General features: G+C 36.3%; 1 protein-coding gene across 1 annotated transcript; it reads right to left on the minus strand.

Moving 5' to 3' along the window:
* Positions 1-734: 734 nt before the first annotated feature.
* Positions 735-24,663, minus strand: LOC128219786 (uncharacterized). The gene is made up of 7 exons (XM_052927805.1): positions 24,505-24,663; positions 10,981-11,134; positions 10,468-10,610; positions 7,601-7,727; positions 6,363-6,544; positions 5,703-5,814; positions 735-1,560 (listed from the first exon to the last, which is right to left on the minus strand). Exons 1-7 carry the CDS (start codon positions 24,536-24,538, stop codon positions 1,359-1,361), a joined length of 954 nt encoding a protein of 317 aa, XP_052783765.1. The 5' UTR covers positions 24,539-24,663; the 3' UTR covers positions 735-1,358.
* Positions 24,664-25,047: the final 384 nt, after the last annotated feature.

Below are 25,047 nucleotides of genomic sequence, written 5' to 3' on the forward strand. Positions count from 1 at the left end.
TATGGTTGAATGGCTGAGCCTGTCTAGATTGTTAAAGTTTGCCATTCATCCACAGAGCATTGTAAGATGTTTGACTTGGCATTTGGGACTTTTGCTCTGCGACATTGCCAGACTTTCTCCGTTGAACTCACCTTATAATCCATTCGGAACTCCTCGGCCATTTTATCGAAAACAACCTCGGATGTATTTGGACGGTTTACATACTCAAAAAGCGGTACGTTTAAGTCCTCTGCAAATAGATCGCGTAGTAATCTTAATTAGTTGTTAAACTTTATGACTTATCTCTTGGGAATCTTAATTATGTTTGCAATAATACACTTCACTGGCAATCAATTTAAACTGAGAGCAATGAATACAACTCTTAAACACTACATTTAATTAATGATATTATTCAAAAATATACGGACTACTTCAACTGATGTAACGGCATACATCCGAGGTTGTTTTTGGAAATAATGGCCGAGGAGCTCCGAATGCTAATATTTATCATGCGTATGCTCTGTCTGGGATGAATCTGAACATTCGTGTGAATTCAATGTTCTGTTTTCATAAGTTATCCGATGTTTCGAGCCTGCTAACTAATAATAACAGCTATTGTACTAGCTCACCTATCGTAGTAAAGTTAAAGTTAAATACAGACAAAGGAAGTTCGAGTAAAATATAACAATCTTGATACAAAAATCAAAATCAAGAAAAAAGCAACACTATTATCAATAATCAAAAATAACAAAACATTTCTTTACAAAACATTTCTTTTTTCAAGAAACAACACTACAATACTAAGGCTTATATTTTGACAAGCTCTTTATAAAACCGTGAATACCAAATCTCCATAAACAACATATAGCTTTAGATGTTCCTGTGAAAAAATAAAAAATAATCTAAAAACAATGATAATCTCGTGATAAGCACTTTATGTGCAATAGAGTCAAGTAGATATTTAAAAAAATAATATGAACTTTTTAACTGTGACATCAAGGTAATGCCACTTATAATGGTTATGCTTCCATTTCGCAGATTGTTACAGAACATTAGGGTTTCATCACCTCCGGTATACATGTTGAAATCACGTCAATGTTTATGAAATATAAATATCGTATTGTAGACTCCATACAAAATGAATGTAGCTTCAAACTATAATTGTCCCATCCTGAACAAGTGTCCGAAAGAGTATACGAGTCATATAAGAGTCATATCCATAGACTCAAGTAGGCAAAACGACCTAAATGCAAATCTGTACCATCCATTTCAGACCATATCGCCCTAAATGTTATAGACCATGGTGCTTTAGCTAGATTTCAAAGCTGTATTAGAACGGAAACAATTTTTCATTCAAAGATCAAAATGAACCAATGAGTCTACAATAGAAGGGCAGCAACTACAGCTACAAGCCAAGCAGCGGCAGACAGTCGGGCGACCGGGGCGGCGCTCGTGGAACGGTCACACGTGAAGAGATTCATCGTGAGAAAGTGGTCTCCTTTGGTGGCCAGGGCGGTGTAATACCTCTTGCCACATGTCTCAACAGATTCTTTGAGGCACATGAGCCGGGCATCCGTGGCTCTACAACACAGACAAGTATAATAAATATTTGATAAATGCATGAACGTCATATAGCTTACATCAGGCTGTGAACAAGTTTGACCCCGAAAACGGAGCAGTTCAGTTTACTGAAATATATGTTTTCACCATTATATCTCAACTGGCATCCGACTTGAATAGTATGTTTATATTTCTTACAAATGTTTCTCCATTAAGGAAGGAAATACAGATCTAAAACCTCAGAATGTCTGTCCACGGTGTTGGTATAAAATACCCTGTAAATTACAGTTGTAGCGGCATTTAAGGTATACACTATATATATATATACGGCGAGCGCTATTCTTGACTGACGAGCGCCTTACATATGACAGCAATATATATATATATATATATATATATATATATATATATATATATATATATATATATATATATATATATATATATATATATATATATATATATATATATATATATATACGGCGAGCGCTATTCTCAACTGACGAGCGCCTTACACATGAAAGCAATATATACGGTAAGCGTTTTTTCTCGACTGACGAGCGCCTTACACATGAAAGCAATACATACGGCTAGCGTTCTTCTCGACTGACCAACGCCTTACACATGAAAGCAATATAATATACGGCGAGCGCTTATCTCGACTGACGAGCTCCTTACACATGAAAGCAATATATATATATATATATATAAATGAAAAGCAATACATACCCCAAGCGCTATTTTTGACTGACGAGCGCCTTCAACATGAACTCAATACATACGGCAAGCGCTCTTCTCGACTGACGAGCGTCTTACACATGAAAGCAATACATACGGCAAGCGCTCTTCTCGACTGACGAGCGCCTTACACATGAAAGCAATACATACGGCAAGCGCTCTTCTCGACTGACGAGCGCCTTACACATGAAAGCAATACATACGGCAAGCGCTCTTCTCGACTGACGAGCGCATTCCACATGAAATCAATACATACGACAAGCGCTATTCTCGACTGACGAGCGCCTTACACATGAAAGCAATACATAAGGCAAGCGCTCTTCTTGACTGACGAGCGCATTACACTAGAAAGCAATATATACGGCAAGCGCTATTCTCGACTGACGAGCGCCTTACACATGAAAGCAATACATACGGCAAGCGCTCTTCTCGACTGACGAGCGCCTTACACATGAAAGCAATATATACAGCAAGCGCTATTCTCGACTGACGAGCGTCCTACACATGAAAGCAATACGTACGGCAAGCGCTCTTCTCGACTGGCGAGCGCCTTCCTCATGAAATCAATACATACGGCAAGCGCTCTTCTCGTCTGACGAGCGCCTTACGCATGAAAGCAATACATACGGCAAGCGCTCTTCTCGACTGACGAGCGCCTTCCGCATGAAAGCAATACATACGGCAAGCGCTCTTCTCGACTGACGAGCGCCTTCCGCATGAAATCAATACATACGGCAAGCGCTCTTCTCGACTGACGAGCGCCTTACACATGAAAGCAATACATACGGCAAGCGTTCTTCTCGACTGACGAGCGCCTTACACATGAAAGCAATACATACGGCGATCTTTCTTCTCGACTGACGAGCGCCTTACACATGAAAGCAATACATACGGCAAGCGCTATTCTCGACTGACGAGCGCCTTACACATGAAAGCAATATATACGGTAAGCGTTTTTTCTCGACTGACGAGCGCCTTACACATGAGAGCAATACATACGGCAAACGCTCTTCTCGACTGACGAGCGCCTTTCACATGAAAGCAATATATACGGCAAGCGCTCTTCTCGACTGACGAGCGCCTTACACATGAAAGCAATACATACGGCAAGCGCTCTTCTCGACTGACGAGCGCCCTACACATGAAAGCAATACATACGGCAAGCGCTCTTCTCGACTGACGAGCGCCTTACACATGAAAGCAATACATACGGCAAGCGCTCTTCTCGACTGACGAGCGCCTTACACATGAAAGCAATACATACGGCGAGCTTTCTTCTCGACTGACGAGCGCCTTACACATGAAAGCAATATATACCGTGAGCGTTCTTTAAGAATGACGAGCGCTTCTCACGCGAACGCGCGAATGCGAGAACTTCTCGACTATCAAACACAACAAAGTACACACACTACAATTTATACAAGATATAATAAGAAAGAGACTGCAATGCAGAAGCTAGGCAATTACAAATGACATCATTTGTTTTGTTCTCTAAAATCCTTACTTGAGCTTTCTACATTTAGACCACTCTGTAGCACGTATACTAAACATTCGACGTTTCTTACGCTTGGTCAAGAAGGTTATCCTTTTAGAATACATTCGGTCATGTTGGTTACATATTTGCCGTAGGATCCCAATCGGCCATGTTAGCTAGACATGTATATATTTTCCGTAGGATCCCAATCGGCCATGTTAGATATACAAGTATATATTTGCCGTAGGATCACATTCGGCCATGTTAGCTATACAAGTATATATTTGCCGTAGGATCACATTCGGCCATGTTAGCTTTACAAGTATATATTTGCCGTAGGATCACATTCGGCCATGTTAGCTATACAAGTATATATTTGCCGTAGGATCACATTCGGCCATGTTAGCTTTACAAGTATATATTTGCCGTAGGATCACAATCGGCCATATTAGCTTTACAAGTATATATTTGCCGTAGGATCACATTCGGCCATGTTAGCTATACAAGTATATCTTTGCCGTAGGATCACATTCGGCCATGTTAGCTATACAAGTATATATTTGCCGTAGGATCACATTCGGCCATGTTAGCTATACAAGTATATATTTGCCGTAGGATCACATTCGGCCATGTTAGCTATACATGTATATCTTTGCCGTAGGATCACATTCGGCCATGTTAGATATACATGTATATCTTTGCCGTAGGATCACATTCGGCCATGTTAGCTATACATGTATATCTTTGCCGTAGGATCACATTCGGCCGTGTTAGCTATACATGTATATCTTTGCCGTAGGATCACATTCGGCCGTGTTAGCTATACATGTATATCTTTGCCGTAGGATCACATTCGGCCATGTTAGATATACATGTATATCTTTGCCGTAGGATCACATTCGGCCATGTTAGCTATACATGTATATCTTTGCCGTAGGATCACATTCGGCCATGTTAGATATACATGTATATATTTGCCGTAGGATCACATTCGGCCATGTTAGCTATACATGTATATATTTGCCGTAGGATCACATTCGGCCATGTTAGCTATACATGTATATATTTGCCGTAGGATCACATTCGGCCATGTTAGCTATACATGTATATCTTTGCCGTAGGATCACATTCGGCCATGTTAGCTATACAAGTATATCTTTGCCGTAGGATCACATTCGGCCATGTTAGATATACAAATATATAATTGACGTAAGATCACATTCGGTCATGTTAGCTATACATGTATATATTTGCCGTAGAATCACTTTCGGTAATGTTCTCTATCGATATGCCGTAGGTTACCATTCGTTTACGCAGGCTTTGTATTCGTGTAGGTTTTAGGTATTCGGACCATACTCGCTCATCTGGGTTAGAAATATTCGGACCATATTCAGAGTGAGGAATCACGTGACTTCAAAAGGGGTTCTCACATTGGTCACCACGGGTCACGACTAAATAGTAAGTGACGTAATTTCTAAATAACCTTTTTGGTAGAAAAAAAATCAAGCAAATATCAAATATTTCACACGTGTAGAAGCAAAAAATAGCACAGGCTAAGAAATATTTTCATATCTTTTCTGTCCAAAACATATTTATAAATGTTACTTCCTTGTTTGTTAACATCTGCAGTGACCCATGGTGACAAATGTGAGGACCCCTTTGAAGTAACGTGATTCTTCACCCTGATACTCAATCTAGTAGGTTATAATTATGTTCTCGCCCATTTTCGATCATGTCGTTTTTATGTATTCGGACCATACTTAATCACGCAGGTTATATCCTTTCGGACCAGGCTCGATTGTCGCTTTAAGCGATTTTTTGATTGGTCATTGTTGTCTGCCGGAGTTTTCCAAGCATGTTATGATGATATATGACGACATCAAAAGGAAAACTCGAGTGACGCTTGTGATCCAATTATTTTTGTACAAGTAATACATTACAGAAAACATACCCGCAGCCCTTCATTTCCATTGGAGTTTTGAAGTCGGTTTTCACTTTTGACATACACTCCGTAAATGCAGCCGACTCAAACTTGTCATGTACGCACTTGTTGGTAGCCATGTCTGTTTGGAGAAGTAAAAAACAACAACAACTGTGAATTGTCACATGGGTTTGCGACTACTTTAAGGTATACATATTATATTTCAATGTGTGGTACAATAAGCGAATACCACTGGCACCGGATTTTCAAACTCAATCATTTTTTTAAAAAATCAAAAAAAATCTTTTAATTCCTTACAAAAAATTATAATACCGAATATGTAAGAAAAAAAATATTTTTTAATATTTTCTTACATATTCGGTATTATAAATTTTAGTAAGGAATTATAAGATTTTTTTTTGATTTTTTTAAAAAATGATTGAGTTTGAAAATCCGGTGCCAGTGGCGATTACTAATACTATTCCTATACGTTTCAACTGTTCAATTCAAAGGCGTACATTACTTAGAAGAACAAATGTAAAAAGTCCCATATAACAGCATATCATTCGATATGACGTCATCGACAATGTGCACTGTGCTGACGTACCTTCCGGGACCTATAGTTAACATGTTATTTCGGAATAACACATTCAAAATGTAATTTGCATACAAAGTGAAGTAATAACACACCTTCAGGGACTTCTGTGCATCCGGTGCTGATGAACGTTTTCAATACGTCGTACTCGGGATAGACGATACCATCAGGCAATTCGCCGTTGATTAAGGTGATCATTTGCTTGATCTGGTTAGGGATAGCTTCACACTGTTCCTCCACTTCAGGTGTTATACAGTTGAACTGCTCCTTCATCTGACTGTTTATATGATGGATTTAAAAATAAAACCACATGATTGATTTCTTGCAGATTGTTTTGGCAAACTAAACTGGTGTCTAAAAACGTATAGACATAGGAACGTGCTTATAATCGGCGCTTGAAAAAACAACAACAAAATATAGACAGGGAATAGAACGAAATGTTGGCGATCGCTTTTATTCCGATGGAATAAAGTGCAGTTTTTAATCAGAACAAAAATAAATGTACTCAAATGATATTTTATCAGGTCAACGGTGCATCCTGCCAAATCAGAATCTAACCTTTGAACTCACTTTACGGGCACGATTATAATGCTGAATATAACCAAATGAGTTTATTTGCATAATTTAACTGTTAAATATAACCTCATATGTTTAAATGTAAATTGTAGATGTCTATTGTAAAATCAGGTAAAACACGGCGGTCACCAAAACTCTAGCAGAATGCAAATTTAAGGCAGCAGATTTGTAAGTATGGGCCGTATAATCAGACTGTAGCTTTAAGACAGCGTCTCTATTCTTAGGCACTCTATAATCTCACAGACATTTATTCCAGCGGCCTTGTATTTAAGCGCTCTTTAACCTGACTGGCTATACTGTACCTTTAAACTAGCGGTACCGCACAAATATTGACTACACTTTTAATTCAGCGACTATGTACTCAGCTCCTCTACGGCATGACAAACTTTACATTTGTTACACGTCCCTGTACTTAGGAGCTATAAGACCTGACGGACTATACCTTTAAGTCAGTGGCACTGTACTTAGGAGCTCTAAGACCTGACGGACTATACCTTTAAGTCAGTGGCCCTGTACTAAGGAGCTCTAAGACTTGACGGACTATACCTTTAAGTCAGTGGCACTGTACGTATAGGAGCTCTAAGACCTGACGGACTATACCTTTAAGTCAGTGGCCCTGTACGTATAGGCGCTCTATAATCTGACAGACTATAATTTAACCAAGCGACCAAGGTCTCATATGCTCTATAATCTGACAGACTACACCTTTCAATCATATCAATGCCTTATAGGTTTCGGCATGTAAAATATTTCATACCTGCAGGACATTCCCATAAGAGGGGGGAGGTAGGTCAGGTTGTTAGCTGGTCTAAAAACTTCGTCAATAACCGTGCTGGTCGCCTGAGAAGCGCTGGATAGGCACGTCATCGCTGTCATGCAAGGGCCTGAAATCATACACAGACAGGTCGTAAATAATTACATAAATACTGGTCGATAAACGCTGAAGACAGGTTCATGTCAATTCATTCCACAAGTGTGGCATCGTTGCGGGGCTGAAATGTATGGTCATTAGACATATTGACATCATATATCATATATAGTACAAGGTCATACCAACTAGATCCTATGTTTAGCTCAAAGTTTAAAAATCTACCTAATATACAGGAAAGAACAAACAAATGTAGAAAAAAAATATACTTTACTAAATTCAACCTTGACATGATAAAGTTTTTCTATGATCACGAGTGAAATTAAATACGATCTTACACTGAAATTAACCAATTTTCTGTTTCTTTTATGCTGATTTTTCGGAGTTTTATTTTATTTTTTTCTTAATTACCCCATTTTTTGAAAAGGGTGTTATTTATGCCGCTACCCGTGGGGTGCACCTCACGCAAAATTATAGCTGTCAACTTTTCAATTTCCGGTTTGTTGAGAAAAAGTTCTCTGCTATTTATTCTTATAGTTCATTATTCGCATGTTTTTAGTGCAAAGCTTTTATGAACAGTAATCAATGAAGTTGTATAAGTGCAAATATATTCCAAAAAATAACGAAAACACTTTTATTTTAAGCGGGGCATGAATACATAACCAAATTACTACGCCGCCATTTTATGAATGAAAATTTGGAAGGTCAAATGTGTTAGCAAAACAAATGCGGATATTCATTGGATTTTAAACATTTTTCTTAGTTTTAGACTGTTTTTCATAATACATGGATATTCAGTCATCTTACTGTCAGAGACCAGTCTGTTTTGCTTGAAAACAGCTTTGTTTTCCAGATATACTGTGAATGCCACGCTAGTTTGTTTACAAATATTGATGCTTGTGTGGGTTAAAAAAAATATCAGATTATCTGGAAATTGTTGTGTGAATTTTCCGGGAAGCTCGTTTTACGACAAACAACGACAAACAGTTCAAAATACATTTGAACGATGATATAAAATTCTATTTATGTTCGAACAGTTGTTTTTGTCTGTAATTTGTTTGGTATGCAAGCAAATGTTCGAACATTCGATCCGCTTCAAGATGAAGTAACGTTTAAAAAACGGGATAATCGGTAATAAACGGTAAGTTGTTAATTTCTAAATATATATTTATTTAAATTTATTAAACATTTCTTTAAATATTAAACATTTTTTGCCATCATTTTCTGGTTCAAAGTGAAGTGTTTTGTTTTGATCAAGGGGAAGTTACGACAAAGGATTTTAAAAGTTGTTCTGAAAGTTGATATTTTCACTCCTTATTTTGCTGTGAAAATATCAAATTATATTTTCACTGCTGTTATTTAACTGATAAAACCCCATGTTTCATCGAAAAGCATGAAAAAATATATTTATACAGAGACGCTGGGAAGATCAATCCTGCAAGCTGAGCTACTTGTATTCACATCGGCTCGTCGCGGCCGTATCCGGCTTGGAGTCCTCAGCTTTACGCACGGACGGGAGCCGGGACAATAAAAAATTTCAAACCTCACATTGTTTTAAAGCTGCACTCTCACAGATTGAATAATTTGACAACTTTTTTTTATTTTTTTGTCTTGGAACGAGCCAATTTGTGCGAAAAATGCATGTAAACCAGTCATATAAGACTGCTGACAAAAAATAGATTGCAGATGTTTACATTTAAGTTCAAAAAATTATGTTTTATGCATTTTTCTTAAACCGTTAGTAACGGTTTTAGCCATAATACATTAATTTTGGAAGGGAAATATGAAAATCTGCGATCTGATCTTCTGTCAGAAGTCTTGTATCACTGATTTGCAGATATTTACGCAAACATTCACTCATTCCAAGACAAAAACTATATAAAAAGTTGAAAAAAACGGTAAATCTGTGAGAGTGCAGCTCTAAGCTCATTTTTTCCATATTAAACCCGGTATCCTTCAAAAGAACCATTGTTTTCGACATTTATTCATTCTTTAGGGAATATTAAAACAATATAATTAATTGTGGTAAATCCTATTTGAGAGTAAGATTGCATCTTTAATAGCCCACTTGCAATCTGACTAAAGTACTCGATCTTAGTGGCTTGTGAGAGTGTTCATTTGGATATGCTTTTGATCTTGCTACGCGCTAGAGCTGCAAACCAATTTTTTCAACCTACATTTCCAACCAATGAAATTGCAGATAGACAGTCATTAATTATGGAGCTTAATCTTGAAGAATTACTACTTTCGCGGGTGTTTAATTGTCCGTCTACTGCCACTCATCCGATACACACTCCCTACGTCAGATTGTGAGATGACAGTCTGCTCCCTAAAGTAATTTCCAGTCCAAAAAGGACCCCGGCCCTCTCTGCCTCACATAGAAAATGATCCAACTTAAATACTATGAATATGAGGCAAATGTGACAGCTTAACAACGGACAGCTTAACAACCCAAAGCGCATTTGTACCAAGTCGGCTGTCAAACACTTCCGCATTCATTGACAATCAACTATGCCCTACAATAATTACTAAACATTCAGTATGAAGACAAATATCCATTTAATTAAAAGCTAATTATGTTACATTTGTCTCTTTCTTTTTTATCAAGATTTTAAAGAAATCGCTACCCTCACTATGCCCATTCTTAATCATTAAAATGTAACTGAATGTCATCTTACTATTACCTAAAAGATGTATCAAGCCTATAACATTATTCCGCCATACCCCTGTACCCACCTAATCCTAGGAACACCTACCTGAAGGATCAATCTGAGAACAGGCCATTTGAAGTTCCGCTTGAGAGGGCATCACCATCGCCCCATCTCCCATGTTCGCCATGAGTTCCGGACACTGCTCCATTAGGGGAAACATGCACGCGATTGCGCTCTGTCCCTCCGCCCTGAACATGAACATATAGAAAATGGTGAATACAGAAAACTGAATTTCACGTGATAAATTACGATAAGTTAACCCAAAATCGCTGACAAAACTACGTGTTTACATGGCGCAATTAGGAAGGTAAACAGGTACATAATATCTTAAGTAAAATTCGGTACCGAAGGCAAATTGCAGATTTTGCAACCTGTGTACTAAGATAAATTCGAATGATTTGAACGTGTTTGAGTTATCGGTGAAGCTTTTAACAAAGACGACGACGCCGCAGCCGACGACATAACCAATGTTATCATACAACCTCGACAAATTAAAGAAACATTATGTACTTCACCCAGAAACGAACACACGCAATTGTAGCCAGACAATTCACTTACGAACAGAAGACGGTGGCCATCTGACTGGGATCCGACATGGAACTCGATGCCTGGCTGATATAGCTGGCGAAACCCATTACACAGTTCTGCGTCGCTTCACTCGTCAAAGTGCTCTGGTCGCATGCGGCCTGAGACCAGTCCACCGTCAGAACGCCTGAAAAAAGCAAAAACAGATATAGATAATTAGAATGTTCGTGGGCATGTCCAAAGTCCAAACGGGGATCAAGATTTCTCAGTCGAGTCATAAAAAACAACAACTTAATATAGTCTTGAAACTTCTATCATTTAGAGCACACGAAAACATAATAAGTTAAATTAATGCATTTGTCTTAAACATGTCGTTAATTTTGTTCTCACCATATGTCACGTAATTGATACATTTCTTTGATTTAGATATACATGCAATAAGATCAAGTTGCCCTGCGAAGCGGGCTCTTTTGGTAATACATAAGGACGCATGGATACACTCATGTTCACAAAGGGTTACAGTTGCTGACATGCTATAGATAAGAGGAAACAACTATGGATATTAATCCATATACTAGAGAAAATCAAGCTTGAGGGAAATAGGCTCTAAATAGGAGTTCGTTCAGCTTCGGACAGGCTACCCGGGCTGAAACATTCATTCTTTTGATCCAAATATTAGAGATAAATATAGCATAGGGAAAAACAGGGCAGTTTGTTCAGCTTATGACGTCACACAAACATAATGCATTCATTCCGGTTGGGCCACTCTAAACAAACATTTCCTTTCGTTATTTTTCCGCAGCTTTAAAGCACACGTGATTGCCATAAAGCTTGGATACTATAATATATGGCCTTTAAGTCCGCCCTTTGATAAAGCTTTGATAAAAACCTATAATGATATTGGTTTCAAGTAAAACTCTTAGAATTTTATTTTAAAGTCATATTATTACTTTGAAAACAATACAAAACGACTGAATGACCATTTTAGTGTCCATGCGATTTGACGATCAAACGTGACTGAAGCGCATTGTCAGAGACAATAGTAATGACTAGTGTATTCACTTATATGCATGTAAATAGACATGTATTTTTCCACTCGGAGAATGCAGTCACACTATGTGTATTTAACGTTAAAAACGTAAACTTAACTCTCAAGATTAACACAATGAAAAGCATCCTAACTTCACAGTTTGACATAATGACATAACGTGTATGCAATAAGCATACGGCTGTATATCGAGTATTCAATGCTAATAAATGAAATAACAGTACAAGAAAATGACTAAACGAGGAGGCGGTTCCGATGGTTCCTGTCCCAGTTTCAGATCAGGCAAGTCCTCCAAAGATCTGTGTTCTAGATTTGAGGTCAATTCAAGGACATGTCTATGAGGTCACTCAAATCTAGAACATATCTCAAGGTCAATCTACGTCATTAGTTCAAAGTGAGACATATTAGGACATGGAGTCCATCGTATATGTAACCCCAAGTTTCAGCATCATTTCAACAGTATGACATCAGCTCAACTCTAATTTAGTATTTTCGACACAACCAACCGAACCAGCTTGTACTCTCAACATGACAGGTTCGACTGATTGGAACATTGTACTACCATGGATGCAAGAGTAAACTCTTCATCAGCTTTTACTCGCAATATGACAGATTCGACTGATTGATACTACCTTGGATGCAAGAGTAAACTCTTAATCAGCTTTTACTCGCAATATGACAGATTCGACTGATCGATACTACCATGGATGCAAGAGTAAACTCTTCATCAGCTTTTACTCGCAATATGACAGATTCGACTGATCGATACTACCATGGATGCAAGAGTAAACTCTCCATCATTTTTTACTCGCAATATGACAGATTCGACTGATCGATACTACCATGGATGCAAGAGTAAACTCTTCATCAGCTTTTACTCGCAATATGACAGATTCGACTGATCGATACTACCATGGATGCAAGAGTAAACTCTTCATCAGCTTTTACTCGCAATATGACAGATTCGACTGATCGATACTACCATGGATGCAAGAGTAAACTCTTCATCAGCTTTTACTCGCAATATGACAGATTCGACTGATCGATACTACCATGGATGCAAGAGTAAACTCTTCATCAGCTTTTACTCGCAATATGACAGATTCGACAGATCGATACTACCATGGATGCAAGAGTAAACTCTTAATCAGCTTTTACTCGCAATATGACAGATTCGACTGATCGATACTACCATGGATGCAAGAGTAAACTCTTCATCAGCTTTTACTCGCAATATGACAGATTCGACTGATCGATACTACCATGGATGCAAGAGTAAACTCTTAATCAGCTTTTACTCGCAATATGACAGATTCGACTGATCGATACTACCATGGATGCAAGAGTAAACTCTTCATCAGCATTTACTCGCAATATGACCGATCTGGTTGACATGACCATTAATGCAGGAGTAAACTCTTCAACTGATGATATAAGCTCATGTCGAAATAGAATAGCCGAAAACATAATAACATTCATTGTTCATAAGTCCTGTATGGAATAATCTTAGTTATCATTTTAACAATGCAACACCCGGATAAAGATTTATGGTTGGTTTTTGGTCAAAGTAGCTCTATTGACTATGTATTGCCTAACCCATGCTCGATATATCATAAACCTAGATATTCATATGATAAAGATGTAAAGTGAGTTCAACACTATGTTTCAACTGAAAACATACCGAGGAATGTTGACATCATATCTGCATGCAAAACATGCATATATACGTTTTATAGCATACACAGGTATTTCAAACAATTCATTGCACCACTTATAAGATGTCTTTTGCATACAGTTAATAAAATACACAGACATCTGTTTTAGTCAGTTTGTCCTTAATTATTAAGCTCTGGTGGATTGTACTCATCAAGTATTGATTTAAACAAAATAATTATTTTATATCATATGTGTACGCATCTTCTACGTCGCAATTCTCAGATTCCATAACATTATTTTCCTGATACTTCGAAAAAGTGGGGTGTCCTTGAGCGATATCATCCATAACTCATCGGCTGTGAATGCATTAGGAAGAGCTTTGCGATAAATGCTTTTCATTTTTTTTTGTACATTTGACTATTGCCTCCTCTTTTAATATGTTTTCTCTGTTCATTAAAAGTAATACTTCTTCTTCGTATCTCGGCTGGTTCTGCTCAAATTCTTCATCCACCAATCGAACCATTGGATCATCCCATTCGTCATCGTCCAACATAGTGCTACTCTTTCTTTGTCTTTTTTACGTTTTTGCTGATGTATTCCTTGTTTATGTCCGTCCATGTTATATTTTTACAGAATATTTTATCACAATTGTTACATGAATACACATTGTCTGAGTTCAAAGATGCACTATCCAAATATATCGTCAAACTTTGGTATATTTCTAGCTATTTTTTTCTTAGTCTGTAAGGGGTATGCTATGCTAGTTTTTTTATTTGAGCTGATAACAGTGACTTAATTTTTGTACTTCTTTTTGGACAGATGTTTTTCTTTCACCCTTTAGCTGTGAGACTATGCTGCAGGGTGTGCAGTTGTTGGTAATTATATACATTTCAACTCGGACTTAGCTACTGCGGCCCGTGTTTGTGTTATGCGCGTAATGTTAAAACTATGTTTATTTGACAATATTTATGTAAAAAGCTACAGAAACAAGCTCAGTAGCAAAATGCTTAAACATAAACCCGGTTTAATGGCACTGGGTAAACGCAAAAGACATAGAACATAAAATCACAAACAAGAAACCTGGAAGAACAGCACAAAACTCCACAAGCAGCACAGTGCATTCATACTATATCTAAAAAAAAACAGTTATATTTATCAAGGATTGTTAGGTACCGCCTTGGAACGGTCAGTAAAATGTAAATTTACTGGGGGTTTAAACCAATCTTGCCAAAACGAACTGAAAATATATTTGAATCTTTTAGGGTTCTGGACGTATGCATTTGAATTCATGATGATTCCCCCACTAGGACACTCTTAGCAAGAATGAATATTTAAAAGCCTGAATCGCTTTTAGAATGCAGGTTTCTTCCTTTATTGTTAGTTGTTACACATTAATTTAAATGTTAACGATTTGTTACTGTGTAACAAGAGCAGTTACTATTATGTTACTTTGTAAAAAGATTTGTTTCGCTTTTGTTACTCAGCAGCACTTTCTGTTACTCTTATTTTTATAGACAATTTTTGTTACCTTTCGGTATTTGATATACCTTAATTGTTTTATATTCTGCGGTTATTTTGAAAGTTTGTTTTGAAGTTTAACATTGGTCAGACATACAGTGGTGAATACATTGCCGGTTTCATTTATCTTCATCAAACTGTTATGTTAGTGGAACTCGGTCTTGATAAAATGATGCTTCACGACCATTTCGATTTTTTACGAAGACGTCAATTAAGGAATGAATTGCGGGGTTGATGTCATTATCGGGGTATGAACGCAATTGGGCTGGTCAAAGTGTGTGGAGTCCGAAGGACTCCGCGCGTACTTTGACCAGCCCAATTGCGTTCATATCCCGATAATAATATCGATTATAATATCAATCCCGCAATTCATTACTTATATTTACACCAATAGTGCATTATTTTATTCAAGAATTGTTAAAAAATACTTCATTTCATTTAAAAAAAACTTTCAGTAATCCTTTCTCACCCATTCTGTAAATAGAACGACCCGACTGAACATTACCGGAAACGTTTTATCAAATGAAAACGCGGGAAAAGATCAACCACTTGATATCACTTTTAAGCGTAAAATTGAAAAACTTTTGGCAACGATACATTTAACAATAAGAAAACATATTATCAAATATGAATACTCGCTTAATAATGTACGTTTCAATTGGAATGATTTATCTTTAATTTAAACCGTGAAACAGCGATATCTGTGACCACCGCGTATTTCCGAAACTATTAAAATGACGCCTGAAGTGTTGGATGTATTTATAAAGTCTGTTCCAGCGGTAAATCCAACTATTTTCAGAAAAGTGCACTCTGGAGAATGTTCTTCCCACGGATTGTCAGTTTTTTTACCACTGGTAAAGTTTTGTATGGCAGGAGAAACAGCTGACTTTGTCTGCGAATCCAGTAGTATAAAATCCTGCCTTGGCTAACTAGTGCTTGTCAGGCATAAGTTGTGAATACCAAGTATCAAATGTAGCAAGACAATCTTCGTAAAAGTTGCAACTTTTCTGTGATAAATAGTCAGAAACACCCATACATTCGGTGTCTATGAAGAAATGTTGTTAACAATAACAACAACACTAACACACTCTCTTTTCAATCACAAAGCGGTTTAACCTGTTTGACACTTAGGTTTAATTGCAGTGATCATTCCTTCAGTAATATGTAACAAGAATGTTATGTCTGCTCTACCATTAATGTTATTTTTTTTTTGAAATACTACAGAAACAAGCTCACTAGCCAAACGTTTAAACATAAACCGCGTTTAATGGCACAGGGAAAACGCCAAAGACATAGAACACAAACACAAAAAAGTCACAATAAAGAAACATGGAACAACAACACAAAACTCCACAAACAACACATAACATATATACTATATAAAAAATAAGGTGTGTTTATCAAGGAGTTTTAGGTTCCGCCTTGGAACGGTCAGTAAAATGTAAATTTACTGGGGGTTTAACCCAGTTTGCGTTCTCAACCTCACTCTTATCCCAACACTCAGGAATAGAGTGAAAACTTATAACGTATATCTTATCAAAGTATACATTAACATGAGGGAGCTTTATAAGAAACAAATAATAATAAACTAATCGGATGATAAATAGGTGATCACTAAACAGAAGTAAATCCGTTCTCTTTAAAGTAATTCAACGTGTCTTCAGGAAAAGCGAGTTGTGGTTGTGCCATTCTGTTAAAATGATGCCCAAATGATTTTCTTATATGCCTGATTGGGTATAAGTTCGACCCTGTACCGATGACGTAGGTATGACCTTGACTCTGTCCATCGCCTTAAACTGATTTTGGAATAAGCTTGAGCTACTGACATGCGTAGTGAAACCATGATATGACCTTGAGGTAAACGAGCGCGAATAAAGTCAAGTGAATCCGGTTTCCTACACGGTGTCAATTCATCCTTGAAACGATGACGTAGGTATGAGTATTTGAGCTCATCGCAGCGATGATAGATTGAGTGTGACCTGACCTAGATTTTGGGACATAGACCTTCGGCAGGCTGACCAGACCTGAATCTGGGAAACGAACCGCCGGAACCGCCTCCACAAACTGTCATTTGCTACTACTAGGCAGATAGCGAATTTTCTTAGCATTGAGTAATGGGGATATTAGATTGTTTATACACTGTTGATACATACAACTGTTTAATACAATATTTAATGGCACAATGCATAATGAAACAAGTATAAATGCTATGCATTAAGTGTATTTCTTCTTGGAGCATTAGCTTTCATAGTCTTCTTCGTAAAAGTAGTGCAAGTGGTGTTTACTGGGCTTGTGCAAAATAAAAGTGCATGTGTATAATAATAACTTAATAAAGCTAAATGGCACAGCCAGCGACCCAAGAATGCAAACAAAGAAATGAAAGTATAGCTTGTTCTGCTAGAAAACACACGTCCGAACCGGATTAAAACTAGAGAACAAGTGAGAAAGGCGCCAAAATAAAGAAGGGCGGACAATTAAACATTCGGCGCTGAGAAAGAGTTCCCTCCCTTGATAATTATTAAATTTTCTCAAAATTAGTTAAATTCCCCGTCTGTGGCTTTCAGGGTATCATTCCAAGCTCCAAGATAAATTAAAATGTGTTCCATGTTAAATAGCACAGATTGTCGCGTTCACAAAAACTTCACTAAATTAAAATCCACATTGGCACAACGCTGTCACTGGGATGGGAAACTGTGTTATCTGCTGTATGATTTAAACCTTCTTATGCCATAAATTGATATCTTGATGATTTGGTTTTATAACATCATAATTATTGTAAAAATGTAAATAAAAAGAAATGTAACGAAATCATCAATAATGAAAGAACTCTTAGATAATCTCATAGTTAATTTACAATGAATCGGAATATTTTTGAAAGAAGATTTTTGTTTGTTTGTTTTATGAACTTTCCATGTGTGCAGCCGATCAGCTCAAAAGCCCGTTAAGCGCAATTTTGTGTTAGCTTATGTCAAAGTTTTACATCATGGTAATGCTAATTTTAAGTATTCCAGCTTTGCGTGCAATAACTAGATTATATCACTGTTAACATTTAATCTTTACTGTAAATAAGCCGTACCGTATATATATATATATAACCTAAATTTAAGTTTAGCATACCTGTACGTATGTTTTTGAAGTTAGTACTATTACTCACGTTTTATTGTTTGATGATAGAAGGAACAGCCGAAGCAAAACATGAAATTTAAATATTAAATTCAGCAAACCGTGTCAGTGATGAAAGTACTACATAACTATAGACACATGGTGATTTACTAAACAGTAAAGGTTTGCTTAACTTGGGAGGTATTTAATTTGTGTGAATTATGCATAAATGGTGTCATCTTAATGAATCTTTCAGTATAATCTTTTTAGTACAGCAGTTGTAATGTTTACTTTACGTATTGTCACTCTTATCCTTTCCAGGTCAGTAGTAATCAAATGTTTATTATTTATGATGTATGAATGTACTCGGTGACCAAACGGTACGCGAAAGACCGAAACTATTATATAAGCTAACACTTAAGAGACCCAGACTGTTATTTAAAAGATCCCGATTGTTATGTAAATACCCCCAACTATTACGTTAACTAACACAGTCATGTTATGTAAAGAACCCAACTATTACGTTAACTACCACAGTTATGTTATGTAAAGAACCCAACTATTACGTTAACTACCACAGTCATGTTATGTAAAGAACCCAACTATTACGTTAACTAACACAGTCATGTTATGTAAAGAACCCAACTATTACGTTAACTAACACAGTCATGTTATGTAAAGAACCCGACTTTTACTTTAACTACCACAGTCATGCTATGTAAAGAACCCAACTATTACGTTAACTACCACAGTCATGTTATGTAAAGAACCCAACTATTACGTTAACTAACACAGTCATGTTATGTAAAGAACCCAACTATTACGTTAACTACCACAGTCATGTTATGTTAAGAACCCAACTATTACGTTAACTACCACAGTCATGTTATGTTAAGAACCCAACTATTACGTTAACTACCACAGTCATGCTATGTAAAGAACCCAACTATTACGTTAACTACCACAGTCATGTTATGTTAAGAACCCAACTATTACGTTAACTACCACAGTCATGTTATGTTAAGAACCCAACTATTACGTTAACTACCACAGTCATGTTATGTAAAGAACCCAACTATTACGTTAACTACCACAGTCATGTTATGTTAAGAACCCAACTATTACGTTAACTACCACAGTCATGTTATGTTAAGAACCCAACTATTACGTTAACTAACACAGTCATGTTATGTAAAGAACCCAACTATTACGTTAACTACCACAGTCATGTTATGTAAAGAACCCAACTATTACGTTAACTACCACAGTCATGTTATGTAAAGAACCCAACTATTACGTTAACTACCACAGTCATGTTATGTAAAGAACCCAACTATTACGTTAACTACCACAGTCATGTTATGTAAAGAACCCAACTATTACGTTAACTACCACAGTCATGTTATGTAAAGAACCCAACTATTACGTTAACTAACACAGTCATGTTATGTAAAGAACCCAACTATTACGTTAACTACCACAGTCATGTTATGTAAAGAACCCAACTATTACGTTAACTACCACAGTCATGTTATGTAAAGAACCCAACTATTACGTTAACTACCACAGTCATGTTATGTAAAGAACCCAACTATTACGTTAACTACCACAGTCATGTTATGTAAAGAACCCAACTATTACGTTAACTACCACAGTCATGTTATGTAAAGAACCCAACTATTACGTTAACTACCACAGTCATGTTATGTAAAGAACCCAACTATTACGTTAACTACCACAGTCATGTTATGTAAAGAACCCAACTATTACGTTAACTACCACAGTCATGTTATGTAAAGAACCCAACTATTACGTTAAATAACACAGTCATGTTATGTAAAGAACCCAACTATAACGTTAACTAACACAGTCATGTTATGTAAAGAACCCAACTATTACGTTAACTACCACAGTCATGTTATGTAAAGAACCCAACTATTACGTTAACTACCACAGTCATGTTATGTAAAGAACCCAACTATTACGTTAACTACCACAGTCATGCTATGTAAAGAACCCAACTATTACGTTAACTACCACAGTCATGCTATGTAAAGAACCCAACTATTACGTTAACTAACACAGTCATGTTATGTAAAGAACCCAACTATTACGTTAACTACCACAGTCATGTTATGTAAAGAACCCAACTATTACGTTAACTACCACAGTCATGTTATGTAAAGAACCCAACTATTACGTTAACTACCACAGTCATGTTATGTAAAGAACCCAACTATTACGTTAACTACTACAGTCATGTTATGTAAAGAACCCAACTATTACGTTAACTAACACAGTCATGTTATGTAAAGAACCCAACTATTACGTTAACTAACACAGTCATGTTATGTAAAGAACCCAACTATTACGTTAACTACCACAGTCATGTTATGTAAAGAACCCAACTATTACGTTAACTACCACAGTCATGTTATGTAAAGAACCCAACTATTACGTTAACTACCACAGTCATGCTATGTAAAGAACCCAACTATTACGTTAACTACCACAGTCATGCTATGTAAAGAACCCAACTATTACGTTAACTACCACAGTCATGTTATGTAAAGAACCCAACTATTACGTTAACTACCACAGTCATGTTATGTAAAGAACCCAACTATTACGTTAACTACCACAGTCATGCTATGTAAAGAACCCAACTATTACGTTAACTACCACAGTCATGCTATGTAAAGAACCCAACTATTACGTTAACTACCACAGTCATGCTATGTTAAGAACCCAACTATTACGTTAACTACCACAGTCATGCTATGTAAAGAACCCAACTATTACGTTAACTACCACAGTCATGTTATATTAAGAACCCAACTATTACGTTAACTACCACAGTCATGCTATGTAAAGAACCCAAATATTACGTTAACTACCACAGTCATGCTATGTTAAGAACCCAACTATTACATTAACTACCACAGTCATGTTATGTAAAGAACCCAACTATTACGTTAACTACCACAGTCATGTTATGTTAAGAACCCAACTATTACGTTAACTACCACAGTCATGTTATGAAAAGAACCCAACTATTACGTTAACTACCACAGTCATGTTATGTTAAGAACCCAACTATTACGTTAACTACCACAGTCATGTTATGTTAAGAACCCAACTATTACGTTAACTACCACAGTCATGTTATGTTAAGAACCCAACTATTACGTTAACTAACACAGTCATGTTATGTAAAGAACCCAACTATTACGTTAACTACCACAGTCATGTTATGTTAAGAACCCAACTATTACGTTAACTACCACAGTCATGTTATGTTAAGAACCCAACTATTACGTTAACTACCACAGTCATGTTATGTTAAGAACCCAACTATTACGTTAACTACCACAGTCATGTTATGTAAAGAACCCAACTATTACGTTAACTACCACAGTCATGTTATGTTAAGAACCCAACTATTACGTTAACTAACACAGTCATGCTATGTAAAGAACCCAACTATTACGTTAACTACCACAGTCATGTTATGTAAAGAACCCAACTATTACGTTAACTACCACAGTCATGTTATGTAAAGAACCCAACTATTACGTTAACTAACACAGTCATGTTATGTTAAGAACCCAACTATTACGTTAACTAACACAGTCATGCTATGTAAAGAACCCAACTATTACGTTAACTAACACAGTCATGCTATGTAAAGAACCCAACTATTACGTTAACTACCACAGTCATGTTATGTTAAGAACCCAACTATTACGTTAGCTACCACAGTCATGTTATGTTAAGAACCCAACTATTACGTTAACTACCACAGTCATGTTATGTAAAGAACCCAACTATTACGTTAACTACCACAGTCATGTTATGTAAAGAACCCAACTATTACGTTAACTACCACAGTCATGTTATGTAAAGAACCCAACTATTACGTTAACTAACACAGTCATGTTATGTAAAGAACCCAACTATTACGTTAACTACCACAGTCATGTTATGTAAAGAACCCAACTATTACGTTAACTACCACAGTCATGTTATGTAAAGAACCCAACTATTACGTTAACTACCACAGTCATGTTATGTAAATAACCCAACTATTACTTTAACTACCACAGTCATGTTATGTAAAGAACCCAACTATTACGTTAACTAACACAGTCATGTTATGTAAAGAACCCAACTATTACGTTAACTAACACAGTCATGTTATGTAAAGAACCCAACTATTACGTTAACTACCACAGTCATGTTATGTAAAGAACCCAACTATTACGTTAACTACCACAGTCATGTTATGTAAAGAACCCAACTATTACGTTAACTAACACAGTCATGTTATGTAAAGAACCCAACTATTACGTTAACTACCACAGTCATGTTATGTAAAGAACCCAACTATTACGTTAACTACCACAGTCATGTTATGTAAAGAACCCAACTATTACGTTAACTACCACAGTCATGTTATGTAAAGAACCCAACTATTACGTTAACTAACACAGTCATGTTATGTAAAGAACCCAACTATTACGTTAACTACCACAGTCATGTTATGTAAAGAACCCAACTATTACGTTAACTACCACAGTCATGTTATGTAAAGAACCCAACTATTACGTTAACTAACACAGTCATGTTATGTAAAGAACCCAACTATTACGTTAACTACCACAGTCATGCTATGTAAAGAACCCAACTATTACGTTAACTAACACAGTCATGTTATGTAAAGAACCCAACTATTACGTTAACTACCACAGTCATGTTATGTAAAGAACCCAACTATTACGTTAACTACCACAGTCATGTTATGTTAAGAAACCAACTATTACGTTAACTAACACAGTCATGTTATGTAAAGAACCCAACTATTACGTTAACTACCACAGTCATGTTATGTAAAGAACCCAACTATTACGTTAACTACCACAGTCATGTTATGTAAAGAACCCAACTATTACGTTAACTAACACAGTCATGTTATGTAAAGAACCCAACTATTACGTTAACTAACACAGTCATGTTATGTAAAGAACCCAACTATTACGTTAACTAACACAGTCATGTTATGTAAAGAACCCAACTATTACGTTAACTAACACAGTCATGTTATGTAAAGAACCCAACTATTACGTTAACTAACACAGTCATGTTATGTAAAGAACCCAACTATTACGTTAACTAACACAGTCATGTTATGTAAAGAACCCAACTATTACGTTAACTAACACAGTCATGTTATGTAAAGAACCCAACTATTACGTTAACTACCACAGTCATGTTATGTAAAGAACCCAACTATTACGTTAACTAACACAGTCATGTTATGTAAAGAACCCAACTATTACGTTAACTACCACAGTCATGTTATGTAAAGAACCCAACTATTACGTTAACTAACACAGTCATGTTATGTAAAGAACCCAACTATTACGTTAACTAACACAGTCATGTTATGTAAAGAACCCAACTATTACGTTAACTAACACAGTCATGTTATGTAAAGAACCCAACTATTACGTTAACTAACACAGTCATGTTATGTAAAGAACCCAACTATTACGTTAACTAACACAGTCATGTTATGTAAAGAACCCAACTATTACGTTAACTACCACAGTCATGTTATGTAAAGAACCCAACTATTACGTTAACTAACACAGTCATGCTATGTAAAGAACCCAACTATTACGTTAACTAACACAGTCATGTTATGTAAATAACCCAACTATTACGTTAACTAACACAGTCATGTTATGTAAAGAACCCAACTACATTTTTTACATTTAAAGATGAAGCAAAATTCCGGAAAATAATAAAAAAAACCCAGCACCAATGCATCTCGAATGAAATAAAATACGTTCTTTCTCATTCGAAAACCAAGGAGATTGAGGAATAACATTTGCAGAATTCTGCTAGCTACGACAACAGGTAAACACCGAAACTAAGGTGAGCCGTTTACATCTGACATGAATAAAACATCTCGCTTAACCTTGAACTAAATAACACAGATAGTACGACCTAATTACAACCCATCTTAGGTTAACTATAGTATCGTAAGGTTAATGCAGAGCCAGAAGCAAATATATCCATGATTTTTAAACATCCCGCAACATGCTATGTAGTTTGTATTAAAATTGTAGCTGCCAAGCTGGTAAATTGTACTGCTTTCGGGAAAGTTAATGATACCAGCGGAATGTTTATGTTATTTTTCTTAATTTAAAATAGGAATATTAACTTACACAGAAGCGAAGTAAAAATCCAGGTTAAATCCATTGTGAACAAAGCGCCGACAGTACTGAACTAGAAATGAATTCACTAACGCGTGCGTTCGCATCAATTGTATGGTGTACAGAAGGGTTCAAAAGGTCAAAATGTACGGTACTCCAGTAACGTATGGATGCACCCATAACTTTATATACGATGCGCCTTTAATTTATGGTTGCATCCATACCCCGTATTGCTCTCATAAACATAATTGAAACTAACGTTATTTTAGGGAATTATGAATGAATTTATATATAAAGTTAAAGGACAGTATGTGTGCACACATATTGGTAAAAGGTCAGTTACGCTGACTAATCAGAACGATTCTTATATGTACGGGAATTGGTACTACTTTCTAGAGCCGTTACCGAATTGCGTAAAATCTTTCTGTCTGTTTTAAACATAGTATTGATGTAAATAAAATAAAAATAAAATATAATTTCAAAAAATAAACTATGATTCAATGATATTTAAAAAAAAGCATACCAAGTTGTGATTACAAGATTTGTTAACAATAA

This window comes from Mya arenaria, chromosome 15 (assembly GCF_026914265.1).
Source record: "Mya arenaria isolate MELC-2E11 chromosome 15, ASM2691426v1".
Lineage (NCBI taxonomy): Eukaryota > Metazoa > Mollusca > Bivalvia > Myida > Myidae > Mya > Mya arenaria.

Bases quoted from the DNA above. Each gene is read 5' to 3' on its own strand.
- LOC128219786 (XM_052927805.1), bottom strand. From the start codon at position 24,538: ATGGATTTAACCTGGATTTTTACTTCGCTTCTGT. The intron at 11,135-24,504 runs GTAAGTTAATAT...TGCTTTTTTCAG, and splicing joins GATTTTTACTTCGCTTCTGT to GCGTTCTGACGGTGGACTGG. The intron at 7,728-10,467 runs GTAGGTGTTCCT...GTATGATTTCAG, and splicing joins TTCTCAGATTGATCCTTCAG to GCCCTTGCATGACAGCGATG.